Source organism: Amblyomma mixtum, chromosome 3 (assembly GCF_055824585.1).
Source record: "Amblyomma mixtum isolate Tamu chromosome 3, ASM5582458v1, whole genome shotgun sequence".
Classification (NCBI taxonomy): Eukaryota; Metazoa; Arthropoda; class Arachnida; order Ixodida; family Ixodidae; genus Amblyomma; species Amblyomma mixtum.
The window spans coordinates 141,715,183-141,732,072 of NC_143014.1; the positions used below are offsets into that span (position 1 = coordinate 141,715,183).

A 16,890-nucleotide genomic window follows, 5' to 3' on the forward strand; every position below is an offset into this window, starting at 1 on the left:
CGCATTTCACTGGGCAGGTGGCAGCATTCCCATCACAAGTGGCCAGCTGGCATTGTTACACGCGAGTCTTCGCCCGGTCGCGGGACAGGCAGCACTGCTCCGAAGTTTAGGTTACTTTCCGCCAGTGAAGTAACAGCGGAGGAACGCTGCGAGATCGCACCGTCCTGGCGCCGGTGTAGCGGCTGTGAGTCGGTTAAAGCGGGGGACCGCGCGCGAGCCGCGGCGAAAGAAGAGAGCCCCCTGCGAGTGTGTGGCAAAGATGCCTCTCCGATCCTTCTTCGTCGTCTTGGTCGTTCCTTCGGGGCGCCACTCCCGGTGGGAGCCCCTTCCTCGAAGGTGTTCATCCGAGGTCTCGCCTCGGAATTAACGTCTTTTCCCCCCGCCACCCTCTCGCCACGCGAAGCCGGCGCGTACACACGAGCGCGGCGCTCCTTCTCCCGCGCGGGCATCAGCGCGCTCTTTCACAAACCGCGTGCGACTAAAACAGCCCCCTCCCCGCTCTCCTTCATCCCCCTCCGGAGTGCGCAGCGCGACAACGCGGCCGCTTTGTGCCTCGCGAGCGGCTGCTATTTGCGAGACATCAGGCCGCGCCGAAGGGGGATCGCGCTCGTCTTCAAGGACCCGGCTAGGCGGACTGTGTGCTCGCATGTCGAGCCGCGGAGCAGGCTCCTGACCCGGGGGAGGTCTGCCGGAATTTACCTCTTTCCTCTTCTTCGTTCGGGTCCCGTTTCTGCCACCGCGAGCTGCTGGCGTAACGTTCGTAATAGTTATGCGGCGAGTCATGTCCCTCGCGCACTGGAGATCTATAGGGCGAAACTCCGACGAACAGTGCTCAGTGAGAAGGCCCACGGTGCACTGACGATCTGTCCAGCTCAGCGTGATGTGCGGGCTCGGTACTATAGCGGCGACGTTTCCACAGTAATCGCGCGATCAAGATGGACCAGCGCGGTGCAAAATCTGCCCTTCCGGTTGCGAAGTGTTGACCACTCTAACAAAATGCGATCGCCTTGTTTAGTACCCCGCAGAGTGCGCAGCGCTCATGAAATTTCTTTCGACAGCGAAATGTTCTTCTGTCTCGCAAAGAACTGCTGTCTCGCATGAAACAAGCATATTATCCAGCCGACCGGATTTCTTAGCTCAGAAGCAAGATTTGCTACCGCACAAGGAAAGTATAGCGAGTCAGCTTTGCGATGCCGCGATTGTAAAAGTCGCACGGCGCCTTTTATTTGCTTGGCTTCTGCCGGTGTAAATTTCTCGTATCCGCGCGATGGCGGGAAGTAAAGAGAGCAAAACGCGCGAGAGCAGAGCCCAGCTGGGCCGAAATAATGGAAAACGCCGGGTGCTGGTGCCGCGCAAAGAGCTTCCCTCTCCAATTCCATTTCGAATCAAAGCGCTCTCCGGCATCCGCGCAAAATAGGGGTCGGAACGAGAAGCAAAGGAGCAAAACAAGCGGCCCGGTGTCCGCGGCCGCGTTGGCACGTCGATCGCTCTTCATCTGGAGCTCGGCGCGCGGGCGATATGAATGCCGCACCGCGCGCTTTTACTGCGCCGCGCTTCAGCGGCTTCGGCGCACTCCGGCACCGCGATCGGCCTTCCGTGCGCCGCAGGAATGAAATGACGTTCCCCAGGGTGCGACGGCGCCGGCCGAATAAATGATTGTAATGATAACAATGGGGGTAGCAAAAAGAAATACCTGAGATACGGATTTGAGAAACAAGACCACGAGAGAAAGGGAGAGTGAGGTGAGGGCGGAAGTCTCTTTGAAGAAGTCGAAATGAGAAAGGAAAAGGACTGCTCGTTGAGGTGAAGGTGAGGGCGTGGGAGGGGGGGGGGGGGGGGGGGGGAGAGAGAAGAGCAGAAAAATCTGCACAGAAGCCGCCCAAAGATCAGTTGTTTTCTTTTTGTGTGTGTGTGTGTGTGTGCGCGCCTGTGTAAAAGTCGCCGGGATCGTTCGCGCATTCGCGCGGGAGAAGGAATCCGAGACAAAACCAGGCCCGCGCGGGAGCTCACTTTCAGAGCCGCGCCGGCACGAACGTCATCTATAGTGATTTAAAACAGCGCGTCTCCGTATACGACGTGCAATCAAAACCCCCGGCTCCGCCCAAATAAGAACACGGGTGCGCGCCGAGAACAGAGCGCGAGGGGAGAAACGATAGCAAGGCGGGCGAAAACGAGAGAAACGAGGTCTTTACACTGCAGCGTGCTTTTGAAACAGCAGTATGAACTGGTAAAAAAAAAAAAAAAGAAGTGGCAGCGAACGACAAACGAAGCGAAACAAAAAGTGAGAGAAGGCAAGCCTTCGGTTAGCACGTTAAAAGCGGAGACAAATGCGTAGAAGTGAAAGGAAAGACGGGACGGCGGGGAAAAGAACGAAAGGGCCTGTTCGTTGGTGGGAAAGAATGAAGGGCAGACCGGGGTCGCGGTGCTTATCAGAGGCCGCCAATAGTTCCGGCCCAGGTTCCCAGGGGGCGCAACTTCCCGACTCGCGCGCGCGCGCAAGCCGCGTGCACTTTGCCTGCGTAAACGCCAGCGCCTGTTCGAGGGCTGATTAGACATGCGCATGCGCAGATGCACGTGGTGGGCCGTCTTCTTTTGTTTCCACCCGCCCGCCACTTGTTCGTGCGTGGTGCGCGAGGCGTGCTATGTGTGCGCGCGCCCACGAGCAGGCGTCGTTTTGCAGCGCCACGCTCTCGTGTATGTGCGTGGGCGCCGATATCGCGCGGCATTTTGTAGGATGCATTAGCGGCACCGTATCTTCCTTTCTTTTCGCTCACTACGCATTTTTTTTCGCTTCCTGAAATTAGCTTCTGTTTTGCTTCTGGTCCTTTCTTGTCCTTCTCTTTCCTTTGCAACTTGATTTTCCATTTCGTTCTCTCCCCTGTCCCTTTTGAGAAACACGTGCTCCCGGGAGAAAACCGAAAGCCGGGCAAGGAACGTTTGCACGAACATTATCACCGCGGAGTGGAGTGATTGAGGAGCCAGTGCTCGCCAGACAGCTGTTTTTCGTTGGAAAGTTCCTTTCCCGATCATTATCGAGCAGAACAATAATAAAAGAAACTACCGTTTTTTTTCTGTATCTTGGGACTGCCGAAGTGAGCCCCGTCCGACGAGTTCCGTACTAGTTTTTGTAATATTGACTAACACTATGAGGGTACATTTCCAAACCCATTGGTACAATGTAGCAGTTCGTAGCCCTTGCAAAACGATTATACGTATTTATATCGATTTTTCCTGAAGGTTAACAACGCTTTAATATCAAAACCACCTTAGTCTATAAGATTCTACATTGTCAGAACGTTAAAGGTGCATTGAAGAGGATTCTGAACTTGTCTTTTTGCCGCGGGAACTCGATCTACACGTTCCTAGCATTCTTAGAAACCGCAACTTATTGCCCTGTATAGCCGATTTCCCTAATTAAATCGAATTAACGTCCGGCTCCCGCCCTTTTTTTTTGAATTCTGCCTCGTACGATGGGCGGAGTCGACCAACGCGTGAAGTTCCTTTCAGCCAGCTCCGTGGAGGCTTTGCTTTCGCTTTATTTTGTTTTTTAGGTTTCCATGAATAAATAGTTTCATTCGCAGATAATATAGCCGCAAAAAAAGCCCGCAGAAATAAAAATACGCGCGGACTATTTGCTGCTACGGACTACTACGTATTACTCCGCCGATGGCAGAGCGGCAAGCCGCCACGGGACTGGGTGAAAGGCACTCCACGCGTTGGTCGACTCCGCCCACCGTACGAGGCAGAATTAAAAAAAAAGGGCGGGAGCCGGCCTTTTAATTCGATTTAATTTGGGAAATCGGCCATACAGGGCAATAAGTCGCAGTTTCTAAGAATGCTAGGAACGTGTAGATCGAGTTCCCGCGGCAAAAAGACAAGCTCAGATTCCTCTTCAGTGCACCTTTAACACTGCTCAGAAACACAAGCAAGAACTGCGGTGCATACGTTTCCTAAAACTGTGAAATATAAAATTTTTAATGACTGTCTAACTCATTGGAGATATTAGTCTAACGCAGAGAGACATAGAGTGTTATTTACATTGCGCGTATATCAGGTTTTAGATTCCGCTAATAGGCCACTCTGTTTCGTTTCACTGATAAGTTTGCTAAAACTAGGGTCGGCTGGGACAAACCGCGTCTTCTTTCTCCTAAGTAAAGTGCCGACATGCAGAAAATTTAGCGCTGAAACGAGCGTATTTGATGGGCACGACTTCCGCATTTCTGACACAGAGCGTGCCTTCTTTCCTTGCAGTGCACGGCGACTCGGCGCGAGACATGAACGGTGACCACGGAATCCACGAAGATGAAGTTAAACGTTCCAGGGCGCAGTACAACGGCGAGCAGATCTATTCCAACCTGAGTCCCAACGTGAGTATACGCATACAACAGGGGATTAGAAACTATATGTGAGAACGAAGAGAAAACAAGTTTCACCGCTTCTGCAGAGTTCGCGCGTGATGTAACTGAGGCGAGCAGACAACATCCCGAGAGCATCTCTTTTAGAAGAGTTGCCTCTGGCGTTACCGTAACTAGCTCTGTTTTCTCAGACTCATCTTCGTCCCACTGAAATGAGTGACGGCGTCCGCGATGCTGTTGGGCGCGAGTGTGGGCGGCGCACAAAAATCATGTGTGCACAGTCTGACGTGTACACATGAAGTAGCGCACCTCACTCTTGCACCTTTCAAGAGCATCGTGACGCTATTACATATTTCGGGGACCAAAGAGCAATAAGTTCAACAGCCCGCTGTGAAGAAGCTCCCAGGAAGCTTCTTTATCTTCTTTTATTTTCAGTGTTTTTCAATGCTTACCTAACAAAGGAATGCGTGTATCCTGAAGACAGCGGTAGGTTGAAACCTCTCAAGACAAGCGTTTGCTTCGCGCAGTTCGCTAAACGTCCCGTCACTGCATTTAAGCTTTGCAGGAAAGTGCGTGCCTGTAAACGTGTTAAGGCACTTAAAAAAAAAGGGGGGGGGGGGGAGGAATGGAAGGACGCCGTCTTTTCAGTATCTATAGTTACGAACCGTTTTATAACCTAGCTTAATTAATGCGACCAGTAGGAGTGCGCTGCGCACCGCCACTTTTCGCTCCATGCCGAAGCGCTCACACGCACGCGAATCGTCTGCCGACCCCCGCAGATGTGGGCCAAGTGGACAAAACAGGATGAACTGAAGGCCGGCATGGCGGACCTGCCGACGAGCAACGGGTCGCCCTACCACCACCTGACGTCGCAGGCGTCTCAGCCGGCGCCTCCACCGCAGGGAGGCCCCTTCGAGCAGGTCTTCAGCCCCGTGGTGTCGTCGGCTGACAAACAGCAGGCTGACTACGACGTCGCAATGACCACCATCAACTCGCAGTCCACTGCCGTCTACTCCCCGCCCCTCGGTGAGTGAGGCTCCCGTGGCTACAGCGCGCTCTTTCGCGGGGGATCAAGGAGACCAAGGAGAATCATTGGTTGGTTGAACGACAAGACACGGCATACGTCCCTTCTGGAATATCACATTCAATCTTCAATATCCTTCCTCAGATGGAGGGTACTCCGTCCATGAAGTTTACTTACATGGCTGCCGTGGAGCATGCCTTTTCATTTTACGTTTTTTTTTTTGAAGCCTGGAATTGGCTTTTGGTTTAATAGCTACCAACGTTTCCTCCCATGATCTGATAAGGTGGCCTGGGTGGTTTTCGACCGTCAGAAAGCATCCCAACGTCAGCAAACCAACCACTGATTCCCAATGGAGGAGATTAGGAATCTGCTCGTACATGACTGCACCCTTAAACAGGCAGTGCCTCGTGAGGCGTCCAGCCCCAATTGGCCTAGAGGCTCGTGGAAGCAGACATGTTTCCCATAACATTCGTTTCGCGATATTCGTTAGCGCAAGGAAAACTGATAAAGAAAATAGCGACAACTCGGTGCTTCAAGAGCTTCAGATAAGTTCGGAGAAACGTGGCGACTTACAAAGAATCGCCATTTACGTGCATTGCAGAAGATAATGTCGGAACAAAGACGCGAGCAAAACGTAAAAGCTTAAACGTATCGACCGTTCAGAGAATGAAAACCGTGACTGCAAGGTCAGAGTTTCACGTTACTCGTTGCGGATCCCGGTATGGCTTACGCATTCCTACCGAAGGCAGTGCTCATCATTCAATGGGCTTGGCGTTCAGCATCATACAGAAGTGACGCCGAAAGCATACGCATCAGTCGCCGCCTGACTTATCATCTGGAATAGGCTTAGCTCGTTGTACAACCTGTTCAATGGTGCAGTCTGATGGCGTGCAGCTTTCTACCGCAGACAATTACGTAATGCGCAGCTGCAGTCGCGATAGCAGAGAGGAGGAAAATTACGGGAAGACTGAGTTTTTTCTCCCATTGTGCCCTTCTCTTGCGCGTGCCGAACTGACGACAACTGCAACTCAGGGGGCTGTCGCATGCTAACCGCTTCACAATTTTGAAGTGTGCAGCATTTGGCCAGTGTTTTTTTTTTTCGCTTTCAAAGAGAGAGAGAGAGAGAGAGAGCCCTTTAAGTTGCACTTGTTGCCGCCAGGCGTCGGCTGCCGCATCCCTTCCTCTTCTTCGCCATGCGTGCGAAGTGCAGCAGAATCGCGTCTGTTCGCCCTGCTTTTGCGCGCGTAATACTTGCACAGCGCACCACTCTCTACCGGAGGTGATGGGACTCTGCACCTATGACGACGGCTGGAGGCACCACTCTTACTAACTCGCTCTTCTCGGCGTTCCTTCGGCACTCTTTTTTTTTTTTAATATACTAACTGCACACACATCGGGGACGAGATGGGACGAGTATTCGATTGCGTCACTTGACCGCCGAGCACGCAGCCTATCGCACGTGGGCTCGACGTGCAGGCAGCCCAAAAAGGAACATGTGAGGGAACTGCAGAAAGAATAATTTTTGTAGATAACTTATGGATGGACGAACGGTTGTGGCGTTTTACATGAACGATGAATCATTCATGGATTAGTAGCACTCTTATTGACTGATTAAGCCGCGCTTTGTGTGGCTTCTTATCGGGGCAGTGCTTTTAGTTTCCGTTCTGCTTTTAGTTCACTCAAGGCAGAACAGAAAAAAGGAGAAGCTTTTTCGATGCGGTGGATTTTATATAATTTCTACGGACTGGTTCTTGCTCGAGGCCTTGCGATGTTCACATTCACTGAGGTCATTTATGAGGCGTATCGATTGGATCATTTGCATAGCGTACGCTGTCACTTTCTACGTCGTGGTGGTCAAGAGTAGTTTTTTTTTTGCTACTTGTGCTCACAGGAGATGAAAATAGAATTTAAACAGAACTTACTCTTTGACGAACGTTTTAATATAAGCAACTGGTGATATTGAGAAAAGGGGATTCGTTGCGAACGAGGGAATACTGGCAGGTAACTGCACGCACGCGGTCGCTGATGTCATGACGAGTCTGTTGGCGCCTTATCGCACAGTTGTGAACACTCGTGGTATGGACGTTAAATTCGAAGGCCGACACTTGAATTTAGCGTCGATATCGTGAGCATGGCTAGCGAAGCTTTCGTACTCTCGAATCAGATGACGTGTGGACAGTCGTTTTCACGTATCTGAGACGAAGGCAAGAGAGCATGCGAACAACGTTTCGAGCCGATAAACTTTGATGTTTTACTTATTCCTGCATCAAGTACTTGACATTGCTTGGGTGTATGAAGTGTACGTTCCGCCTTTGTCGTAGCTTTACGCCAGCGACTGTGTCCACTATGTGTACGCGAAAACATAACAGTATGACCTATCATTTCTTCGTGAACTCCAACTGTTCGAGCTCAGTCATTGCGGGGAGGTGCGCCTCGTTATGAGCGAAGATTCGAATGTTTTGAGAACAAAGCCGCAAATACTAATCCAAATAATAATGCTCACTATACTATGTACAAGATATAAAAGGTATAAAAAAAGCAGTAAGCAAGAAATATACTGCAATCTCCCTCAAAGCGCGTGCTGTTGTAAATTTCGCGCATACAATAAAGAGCATAACTGAAGAATCGACCCTATAATCTAGGTTACCTTGGAGCGAGTTCTCAATATAGTAGCGTTGGCGGTTCAGCAAAACAACAGCGGACTCTAATTTAGTTAAAAGAAGTGGAAACAAAAAGACTCAAGCGCGTATCTGACTCCTAGCTCAGGATCGAAGAGCCCATGCCCCCACCAGGGACAGCGGGCCTTCTACGAAGCGGCCTCCGTGCAAGCTGTGCTCGGGCTGGTCTCGATGCGAACTCCTCTACGTCCGCGCGCGTATTCCGCGAACACGATCGTTTGCATATCCTGCACGAGGCGCGCATATCTCACCGAGAGAGAGAAGAGGCGGGGACAGGAAGAAAGAGATGGCGCGTTGTGCTGTCCCGACCGTGTCCGAAACGCCCGGGCGCAGAGCGGCCGGGGGTGGTATTCTGCCGGTGTCGCCTTTTGCGACATGTCGCATATGGGCGGGGCCTAAAAAAGTGCTTACAGATGCTCGAAGAAACGGAAAAAGCCGCCGGCACTTTCGTCTGCGGTGCATTCATTCACTCCGAGAAGCGACAATTTACCACTGCTGATTCACTAGCAGCAGTAGTTTCGTATCTTTTATAGCAAGAATATTTGCCATCACATGACGTCTAATGTTCAAAAAAAACATTTGCAAATTTAATATAAACTCGCTTTACTTCATTTAAGTCTATAAAACACCGCGAAAAAGCTCCAAATCTATTTTTCTTTCGTTCCGGACGGTTGTGCTAGGTTTCGGCTGCGTTTCGGGCAGTTGCAGACGGTAGCAGTGTAGCTGGAGGTGCCATTAGGCTTGCGCGCTCCAGAATCGAGAGCGTATCTAAAAAACTAGGCTGAATTGCAGCTTAAACTTTATCGTCGAAGCAAGGTAAGTCATAGCGAAAAGTAACAACACCAGTAGTTGCCGGTAAACATGCTGACCGGAATCGCAAGGACTGCTGAATTGGCTGAAGCGGGCGGCTCTCGCTTGAAAGGACGTCGCCATGTTTTCACGCCAAGGGCGCAAAAGCCGCAACTGCCGATTGCGTTCGTACGCTAACGGTAGCCCGTCGCCCGCGCGAATCGCTTCAGCGCATTCCGTTGTTCGACTAAGCGTAGTAAATTGGGGCGACGTCACGACGACGTAGCAGGAAGGCGGATCCGTGTTGTCACGCCGCCGTCACCGCGGCTCGAGCCAATCAGCGAAGTGCGAATGCGACATGTCGCAAAAGGCGACACCGGGAGAATACCACCCCGGGAAATAAGCGAGCCACGTTGTGCGCGGCGCTGGTCGCTCGGCGTGCCTGCGTACAGTGACCGTAACCGCGCGGGGGCAAAGCGCGAACGCCACGCTCGCACTGGCCTCGGAGAGGGGAGAGAAGGGGACGACAAAAGCAGAGCCAGCGGCAAAAAGCGAGGCTTATAACGCTTTGTCCGCGTCATTGAGAACCACGGGCCCGGGAATCTGTTTACCCGTGAGTTCCTGGTAAGAAAACACGCGCCAGACGTAAATATTTGAGTCTTTTCTGCGCGCGCGCGCGCATTTTTGGGAGCGCAGCCGCTGACTCCGATTCCGCGAAGTTTGAGCCGATTGCCACCAAAATAGTCGGCGGAGGCCAACTGCAGCCGCGCGCGGAGACACGAGGAGCGTCGGCGGTTCGCGCCCTGCGCGTCCCCCGAAGGGCCGCCGAACGAAGGAACGAGCGTTTCCGGAAGGTTTGCCCCGTCAGTGTGCCGTGCGAATCTCTTTTGGCTGCGCTTTTGGCTCGCGCCGCGTGCGGTCCGGGCCAGTTGTGCACAGGCGCCGCGGCACGAGCGAGGATCTGAGCTGATGGCTAAAAACGAACGTTCGGAGCGAAAGCTCGTTTTTTTTTTTTTTTTTTCATCTGTTACGAGGTGTAAAGGGGGTTATCGTTGGAATTGTGCTGGGCAGGATATAAGGCTGGCATCTACTCTTACGCCCGAATTGGTGTTTTAAAATACCTGTTACACTTCAAGGAAATTGTCTTCTTGGGAATGCGCAGTAGACTCGTTTTTTTTTTTCGTCCAACCGAGCGGCAACGTAGAACGCAACGCCATGCGTCAGTTTTTCCCCTTCTACTCGCGTGCATGCAGGGCGAGCATCCGGCACGTTGCAGGGGCGCCGCGTGTCTAGGAATTAGGGGTAGTCGCGTATCGCGTCCCAGCGATAGAGCGAGCGCATCTCGGGCTGCTGGCGGTGCGAGTTGGACATGCACCGCACGCCGCCGGTCTCCACAAAGGCCGCGCGGAATGGCCGCGTCAACTCGCTCGTTGTCCGGGCCCGTGCGCGTACTGCAGTATATACTTACATCGTGGACGCCATCCAGCGCCGCTATCGCTAGGCGCCATCTTCGGTGCCCTTTTTTGATATTCAGCAGAAGCGGCGCGTCGGGCGATAACGCCGGCAGTGTTGGGCGGCGTGCGACGACACGTGGGTCAAGCGACGAAGCGTGAAACGCCGCGCGGCGGCGAAAACGGGAGCAGAATTTTTTCGTGGGAAGGTTTCGCAGAGACTTTTGTCCGGTCCCTCCCAGAACTAATCGCTCTTTGACGACAGAGGGAATGAGCGAGAGACGGCAAAGAAAGGTGGCCTGACTGGGCCTCGGCGACAAAAGAGGGCCCTACCCACTGCTCTTTAGTGTTTAGTTGTTTTTAATTTCCGCGCGCAACCGGCGCACGTTCTAGTGCCCCAAGTTGTGCAGCGGGGCTGCGCGCATGCGCGAAATCCTCGTAACCATCGCCAAAGCTGCACGCTGTCGGACAATCCGAATCCTCTTTTTTTTTTCTGTATATATTTCCTTTCGCTCCGTGGTAAAGTTGAGCTCGCCGCCTCAGCCGCGAGTGTACGACCGCGCGCGGCGGCCATCTCGGAAACGTGGCACGTGCGTGCGGAGCTCGCGATAGCGCATGCGGCGGCCCTTTCGTTGCGATCTCGCGGCGCGCTGAAGCGTGCGTTGGAGTGCGCGCGTGTGTAGCGCCGGGCGTCGGCAGCCATGGACGCGGCGGCCGCATGGGACCTCGGTGTTTTTGGAACAGGCGCTCGTGTGCGAATAATTGGATCACCGCGAGCGACAGATGGGCCCCTCTCTTTTACCTCATCCTCACTTCTAACTTTGACCCGAGTCTGACACGCGCACGTACCTTAGTATACGGTCAAGGCTTGCGAATAAAAATCGCCATTGAATTACTACGTTCGTTTATTTTTTTCCCTTCCATTTGACGACTAATTTTACGCCGCCAAGAAAGAAGTTCCAAGCCGCGAAACTGCGCCGTAATTAAAGGACGGGAATTTGCTGGGAACGACATACGATATAACGAAGAATCCCCCCCCCCCCTCATAAAAAAAAAGAAAATCTCAAATAACACAGAAGGAAAGCTTCGCATTCGCCGGGAAATATCAATAACGGTCGTCATTGCATTGATTCTCCTTATATCGAAACGTGGCGTGTAGTGGCAGAGCGTGACCGCTCAGCCAGGATAGCGGATACTTCGCACCGAGTGCAGGGTGCACACTCCATGTACGCAGCTCGTACTGCATAAATGGGCAAAGGAGTTCTTGACTCATCACAACAAGGAATGGTGGGCACAGACGACCGCCACGTAGACTGTGGCTTCTATTGTTAGATGAATGACATCGTAAAACATTGTTAGTTGTGGGGTTTAATGTACCGTTATGAGGGACGCCGTAATGGAGGGGTGCGGATTAATTCAGACCATCTGGGGTTCTTTAACGTGCGCTGACACCGCTCAGCAAACGGGGGTTGTTGCATTCCGTCTCTGCCAAAATAAGGCCGACGAGGCCGAGATCAATTCCGCGACCTTGTGACCAGCAGCCGAACCCCAAAGCCGCTCAATCGACGGACATACCCAATCAAAGAACTGGTTCTGCGTCGTGAGTAAAAGGCACTTCAGGAATATCCCCGAATGTAATTCCCGGGCTTTTCATTCTTTATACAGACGAAAAACATGGCTGAGGCATAAGGACTTTTAATCCTGTTCACAAAGGTAGCGTGGAAAGCTAGCCGGGTCCCTTGATGTTAACAAATCTGTTCAACTGCTCATTATCACTATCAGATTACCTCTCTTTTTTTGTTTCACTTCCAAAATGGCTGTTGAGGCGTAACATATTTCACTTCATCGAGATTTCGATCAAACGTTGGTCTGGCCAACTGCTAACGCATACCATACTAAAGGGAAGAGGAAAAAAACTTCCCTGTTTCGCTTTGAATTTTTTGTTAATTTTTCATTCTCTGCAGCAAGGCTCGTCTCTCGCTTCGAAAGCTTGAAGCATTAATTACATTGCCAAGCATGCGTTTACATATCGGAGGCGAGAGGAAGACGAGAGAGGAAAAGATAAAACGATAAACACACGCACTGCGCAAAGCTTCTAGATTGACGTATCAAAAAAAAAAAAACAGGAAAAGTCGGCACTTCAACACGTTTCTTTCAACCCGCTCAAATTTTCATCCCGCCGTTATGAACTGGGGCGCAAAAAAGACCACATAAAAACTGAGTGCGAGGTCAGGCGAATAAAGGCTTCGGAACAAGGCAGCAGGGCTGAATGATAAAATACGAAGCACGCTGTTGTGAAAAAAAAGGGGGGAGAAAAAGAAAGGGTTTGAAGCAGGGAGTGCTTCGCACCCGAAGGGTTCTCAAGCGGTAGCCGGCGACGCAGGCCCTTTAGAGAGCGCTAGCTAATGGAGAGGTCATCAGGAACCGACCCGTTTATCAGCGCGCCAAACTCGGCGAACTGCGCGCTCTTGCGCAGAGGAGCCGCTAACAAATGACTTGAGCCTCTTTAATTCCCGAAAACCTGCTGAAATTTTGAGATAAGAACGACTACGGGGCCAAGCTCCCTCTCTCATCTATGTGTGGTTTCGTTCTCTTGTATCCTTTTTGCCTTTTTTTTTTTATTCGCGCACATTTTTGTGTTCCTCGTTCTCCTCGGGTTCACTCCCGTTATTATTATTTAGTCGTGGAAGCCCGCGCCGTAACACCCCGTCTTGATGCTCCTTATATAGCATCGAACGGGGAATATGAAGCAATGAAATAAGGATTCAGTAAATGGGCAAAAATAAGAGTAAATTTTCGGCCGTTTCCATTTCATGCAGCATCGTTGCTCTTCCACTAATATGCGTAAGGGGCACTAACGACTCTGTACCTGAAAAAAAATATATAAAAATAAAGTCAGTACCAAGGAACATTTGATATCGAGCACATGCTCTCCGGCCACAGTTCAATTCCTCCTCTCGACGCCTTTATAGCAAAAATTAAAAGTAATGTGGGGCGGGGGGGGGGGGGGGGGGGAAGAGAACAGAGGAGGACGAACGCTGATGAAGTTCGTTACAGGCCACTTGGTAAGGGCGCGGCAGGATCGGCAGGATCGGCTTGCTGCTCAATTATCAATGACGGCGGGGCCGAGGTAGCCCGGGTGCGAGCCTGTAAGCAAGAATGGCTCATTTGTTTCGAGTCGCGGGTTGCTTGTTGCGATCGGGGCGCGCTAAGAAGGAAACGCGCCGCGAACCATCTTGCCCTCATCGGAAGCTGCCGTGACGATGGAGCCGGGCTGGAGATAAGGACGCGTTTCTGTACGATGCTGCATGCTTCCGCGAGCTGCCGAAAGCTTTGCCGCATTAGGCTGGGCTCTTGGTCTAATCACGATCATCTGCGTTTCGAGGCTTGTTGGCCCTGCAGTCGCGTTATTCTGTCTGATTAGCTCGGAATTTCGGGGCTGCTGCGAATAACCATTTGGAGGGGTGCCAGACACGATGCCTTTGCGGTCAGTGTGTGCTGAGCAAAATTCGTTTTTTTTTTTAATCGGTTGTAAATGGGTGAACATTGGTTTTGTGCCAGCGCGGCCGCAAATTCCAGGGCCTTTGATGTCCAGCTTGACTCAATTTAGTTCCCTTAACACGATGATCTCTGCGATGAAGAAATGCCATTCACCATGCTCATCCGGAATAAAAGATGGCTGAGTATCAAACCCCAGCTGGGCAATTATTTTTCCTTCGGAAGTGACTGGAAGACTGACGGCCGTCTCCTGTCGCGAAGTCTGTGCAACCTTGTTTGGCAGTAGGGGCGCGTTACCGGCGTTAATTAAAAGGTGAACAATTTATGGAATTACGACATGTATCCTTTCTCTTTTCTACTTTAACCCACTGCAATTCCTGTTTTGACATTGAGTCCTCGCACACGGTACATGGTTAAATGTGCATGGTATATGTACAGCAATCGGTCACCCATAGATGTACCGTTACGGAGTTGAGTGTTAATGCGTAAAGGAAGTTCGTACTTCATTTTATCTGTTAGGGTCCGAGGTTATGCCAGTAGCCAAGTCCTGAAGAAAAAAATTGCTTCCACTCCTAGCGGGTCTGTGATGACGCAACCAACATTTTATTTTCTGACGACAAGTCAGAAGAACGTTTAGAGCCAACTGCAGGCCAAAGAACGACGAGTGACGGAGCCATGTCGTCATGAACGGTGACGCTTCTTAAATGTGGCTTGGTGGAACCAAGTGTCATCGTGATTCGGCGACAGAGAATTTTCGCGCTTTCCTCCCGCTCTCGTTTCTGCTTCTACGTTTCTCCACGTTTATTGTTTCTCGCGCCATTATTTACCCATCTCTCTCGGTTACGCTTTCATTCGGAAGTGGATCACAGTACACATACACATGCATTCCCTTTCTTATTCGTAGTGCACTGTGATATCGTACTGCAAAAATACAGCTCGTGCTTACGCGGGACCATCTTAGCGGAACGCTTGTACACCGTATACACAAGCCATGGCGACTGCGGTGTATCGCTGTAGCCGGGTACAACTCAAGAACGAAGCGACTTTTTCCGGTCAAAGGATCCCGTACCAGCCAATGGCTTCGGCTGATTCTCATGACCCTGCTAGGGTGACAATGCGGGTAGTGGAAGATGAAAGGGGATTGGGATAGTCCTCTCCCCTTGCGTTATCAGGCCGCTCCCTGCATTTTCAGGCTAGCAGGGTCATGCGAATCAGCCTACGCCTTTGGCTGGAAGAGGGTCCTTCGACGGCAAAAAGCCGCTTCGTTCTTCAGTTGTATCCGACTTTAGTTCGAGGTGGGTACGCGCAAACCTTACTGTCTGTCGTTAACAGCACGTGGGCGCACAGGCGTGCTACCTCAGATTAAATGCAGTGCAATAACGACCGCTCTGGATCGATGTCCTCGCACGGAGCCATTGGGGATGATGGCGAGGTCAGGCGACGCTTGTGCGGCGTGCAATGCGGCACACTGCGTGCCCGCCCCGCCTCACCTGATACTCGGTCAGCAGCCCCGCACGAAAAGAGGCTCGTAGGCCTGCTGGCTTCACTCTTGACTTCACACGATGCGCAGCTGTCGCTGGGGGCGGGCGGCGGCGGCCATCTTGGGTTGAAACTGCCTCTGCCACGGGCGTCACGTAATCGTTACAGTGCAAATAAGTGCCGCAGATGGCGCGTTTAACGCTCGGGTCAGGCGCTGGCTGGTGTTGGCGGTGGCGTTGACATCACGTTTCGCGGCAGTGGCGGCGCCGAAATTCCGCGCTCCCGTCGTTCTTCGTGCGCCATTCTCGCTGCGGGGCTGTTGTTATCCATTCCTGTTTATGAGGGAGCGAGAGATGGGAGCTACAACCGACGGACAGGCGCTGTGGAATGGAGCTGACGGTGGTATGGTGAAGTGCTAGTCGTCTGCGAGTAGCGTATATATAATTCGAATCGGCCAGGAAAACAGAATTCGGTCGCGATGCGCTTGATTAAAATTAAGTTCTTACCGAAAACATGTAGGCTTCCTGCACAATGTAGATAGAGATACAGCAGTCACTGAGGTGTGGCTACATTTGTGTGGCTACATTTGTGTGGCTCGACACTTAAATCGATCGGGAGACTTAAGCGTGCTGCGTGAAAATATATAATTCAAATAAGTTGTGTTCTGTGGGCCGGATAAACGTTATAGGCTGAGAAGAACGCGGAGAGGTTTAATTGAGTGTGACCACCTGACATGTTCCGAAACATCCAGTACTCACGGGCGCTTTTCTGTTCCATTCGTTCCTTCGAAACGCAGCTGTTTACGCTGCGAGGGGTCCAGCCAGCAGCCCGGTTCTCTGAAGCAAAACGCTCCGATAACATGTGCTATCGGCGCGGGTGGCGGCTGGGAATGTACTGTGTCTCGATGATTGTTTACTCTCCCGTCTGTACTAATAGCCCTCAACACTTGTTAGAGCTGCATACGCACCAATCTGCAGCCTGCCGTGTACGCATCCATGCTAAGCGCTCAAGCCATGGTATACTTCCCGGATTCAAATATCCAGACCCCTGGCCTGCACTACTCAGCGGTCAAAAAGGGAAATAGAGAGAGAAAGAGAGAGGAACCACTAGGAATGAGTGAGGATGAGGGGTTGAGCACATTTCTAATACTTTTTGGTGTTGGTGAAGCATGCCTGCACTTGTACTGACGCCACTCAATCACGAGGGAGCACAACGGCTTGCAGAACAGTAACCAGCTGCTTGTCCTCGTGCACCATTGTGTCTTCATTTATCTCCGTTATTCCTGAAAAAAAAAAAAAAAAGTCACCTGACTGCAAGTTGAACAACACTCTTTCGTCGGCTTCAGCGCGGACAGCAGGGCAAGGTGGAGGCTTTCGTGCGCGTCTTGAAGCACTTGGAGCGGCTTGCGAAGGTTGTGAGCCGCTGGGCACCGCACCGCACCGCACACGCTGCTGCATCATAACATTCCGCACTGCTTTCTCGCTTTTGTTTCCTTCTCACGCTTCACTGAGGATTGTTTTTTTTTTTCTTTCTCATTTAATTTACGCCTCTTAGGCAACTTCGCTGTTGCAACGTTATTTGGTTATGCCCGTGTTTTGGGCACAGCGCTTCTGTCA

The 16,890-nt window shown here is 51.6% G+C and overlaps 1 protein-coding gene across 8 annotated transcripts in view; it reads left to right on the forward strand.

Moving 5' to 3' along the window:
- LOC149352183 (paired box protein Pax-5-like) overlaps positions 1–16,890 on the forward strand; it is a 214,924-nt gene that overhangs the window by 181,001 nt on the left and 17,033 nt on the right. For all 8 annotated transcript variants that reach the window (XM_089581327.1, XM_089581328.1, XM_089581325.1 and 5 more), the window contains 2 exons: positions 4,252–4,367; positions 5,135–5,381. In XM_089581327.1, coding sequence (XP_089437453.1) covers positions 4,252–4,367; positions 5,135–5,381 — 363 coding nt within the window. The remainder of the gene's footprint in view (positions 1–4,251; positions 4,368–5,134; positions 5,382–16,890) is intronic.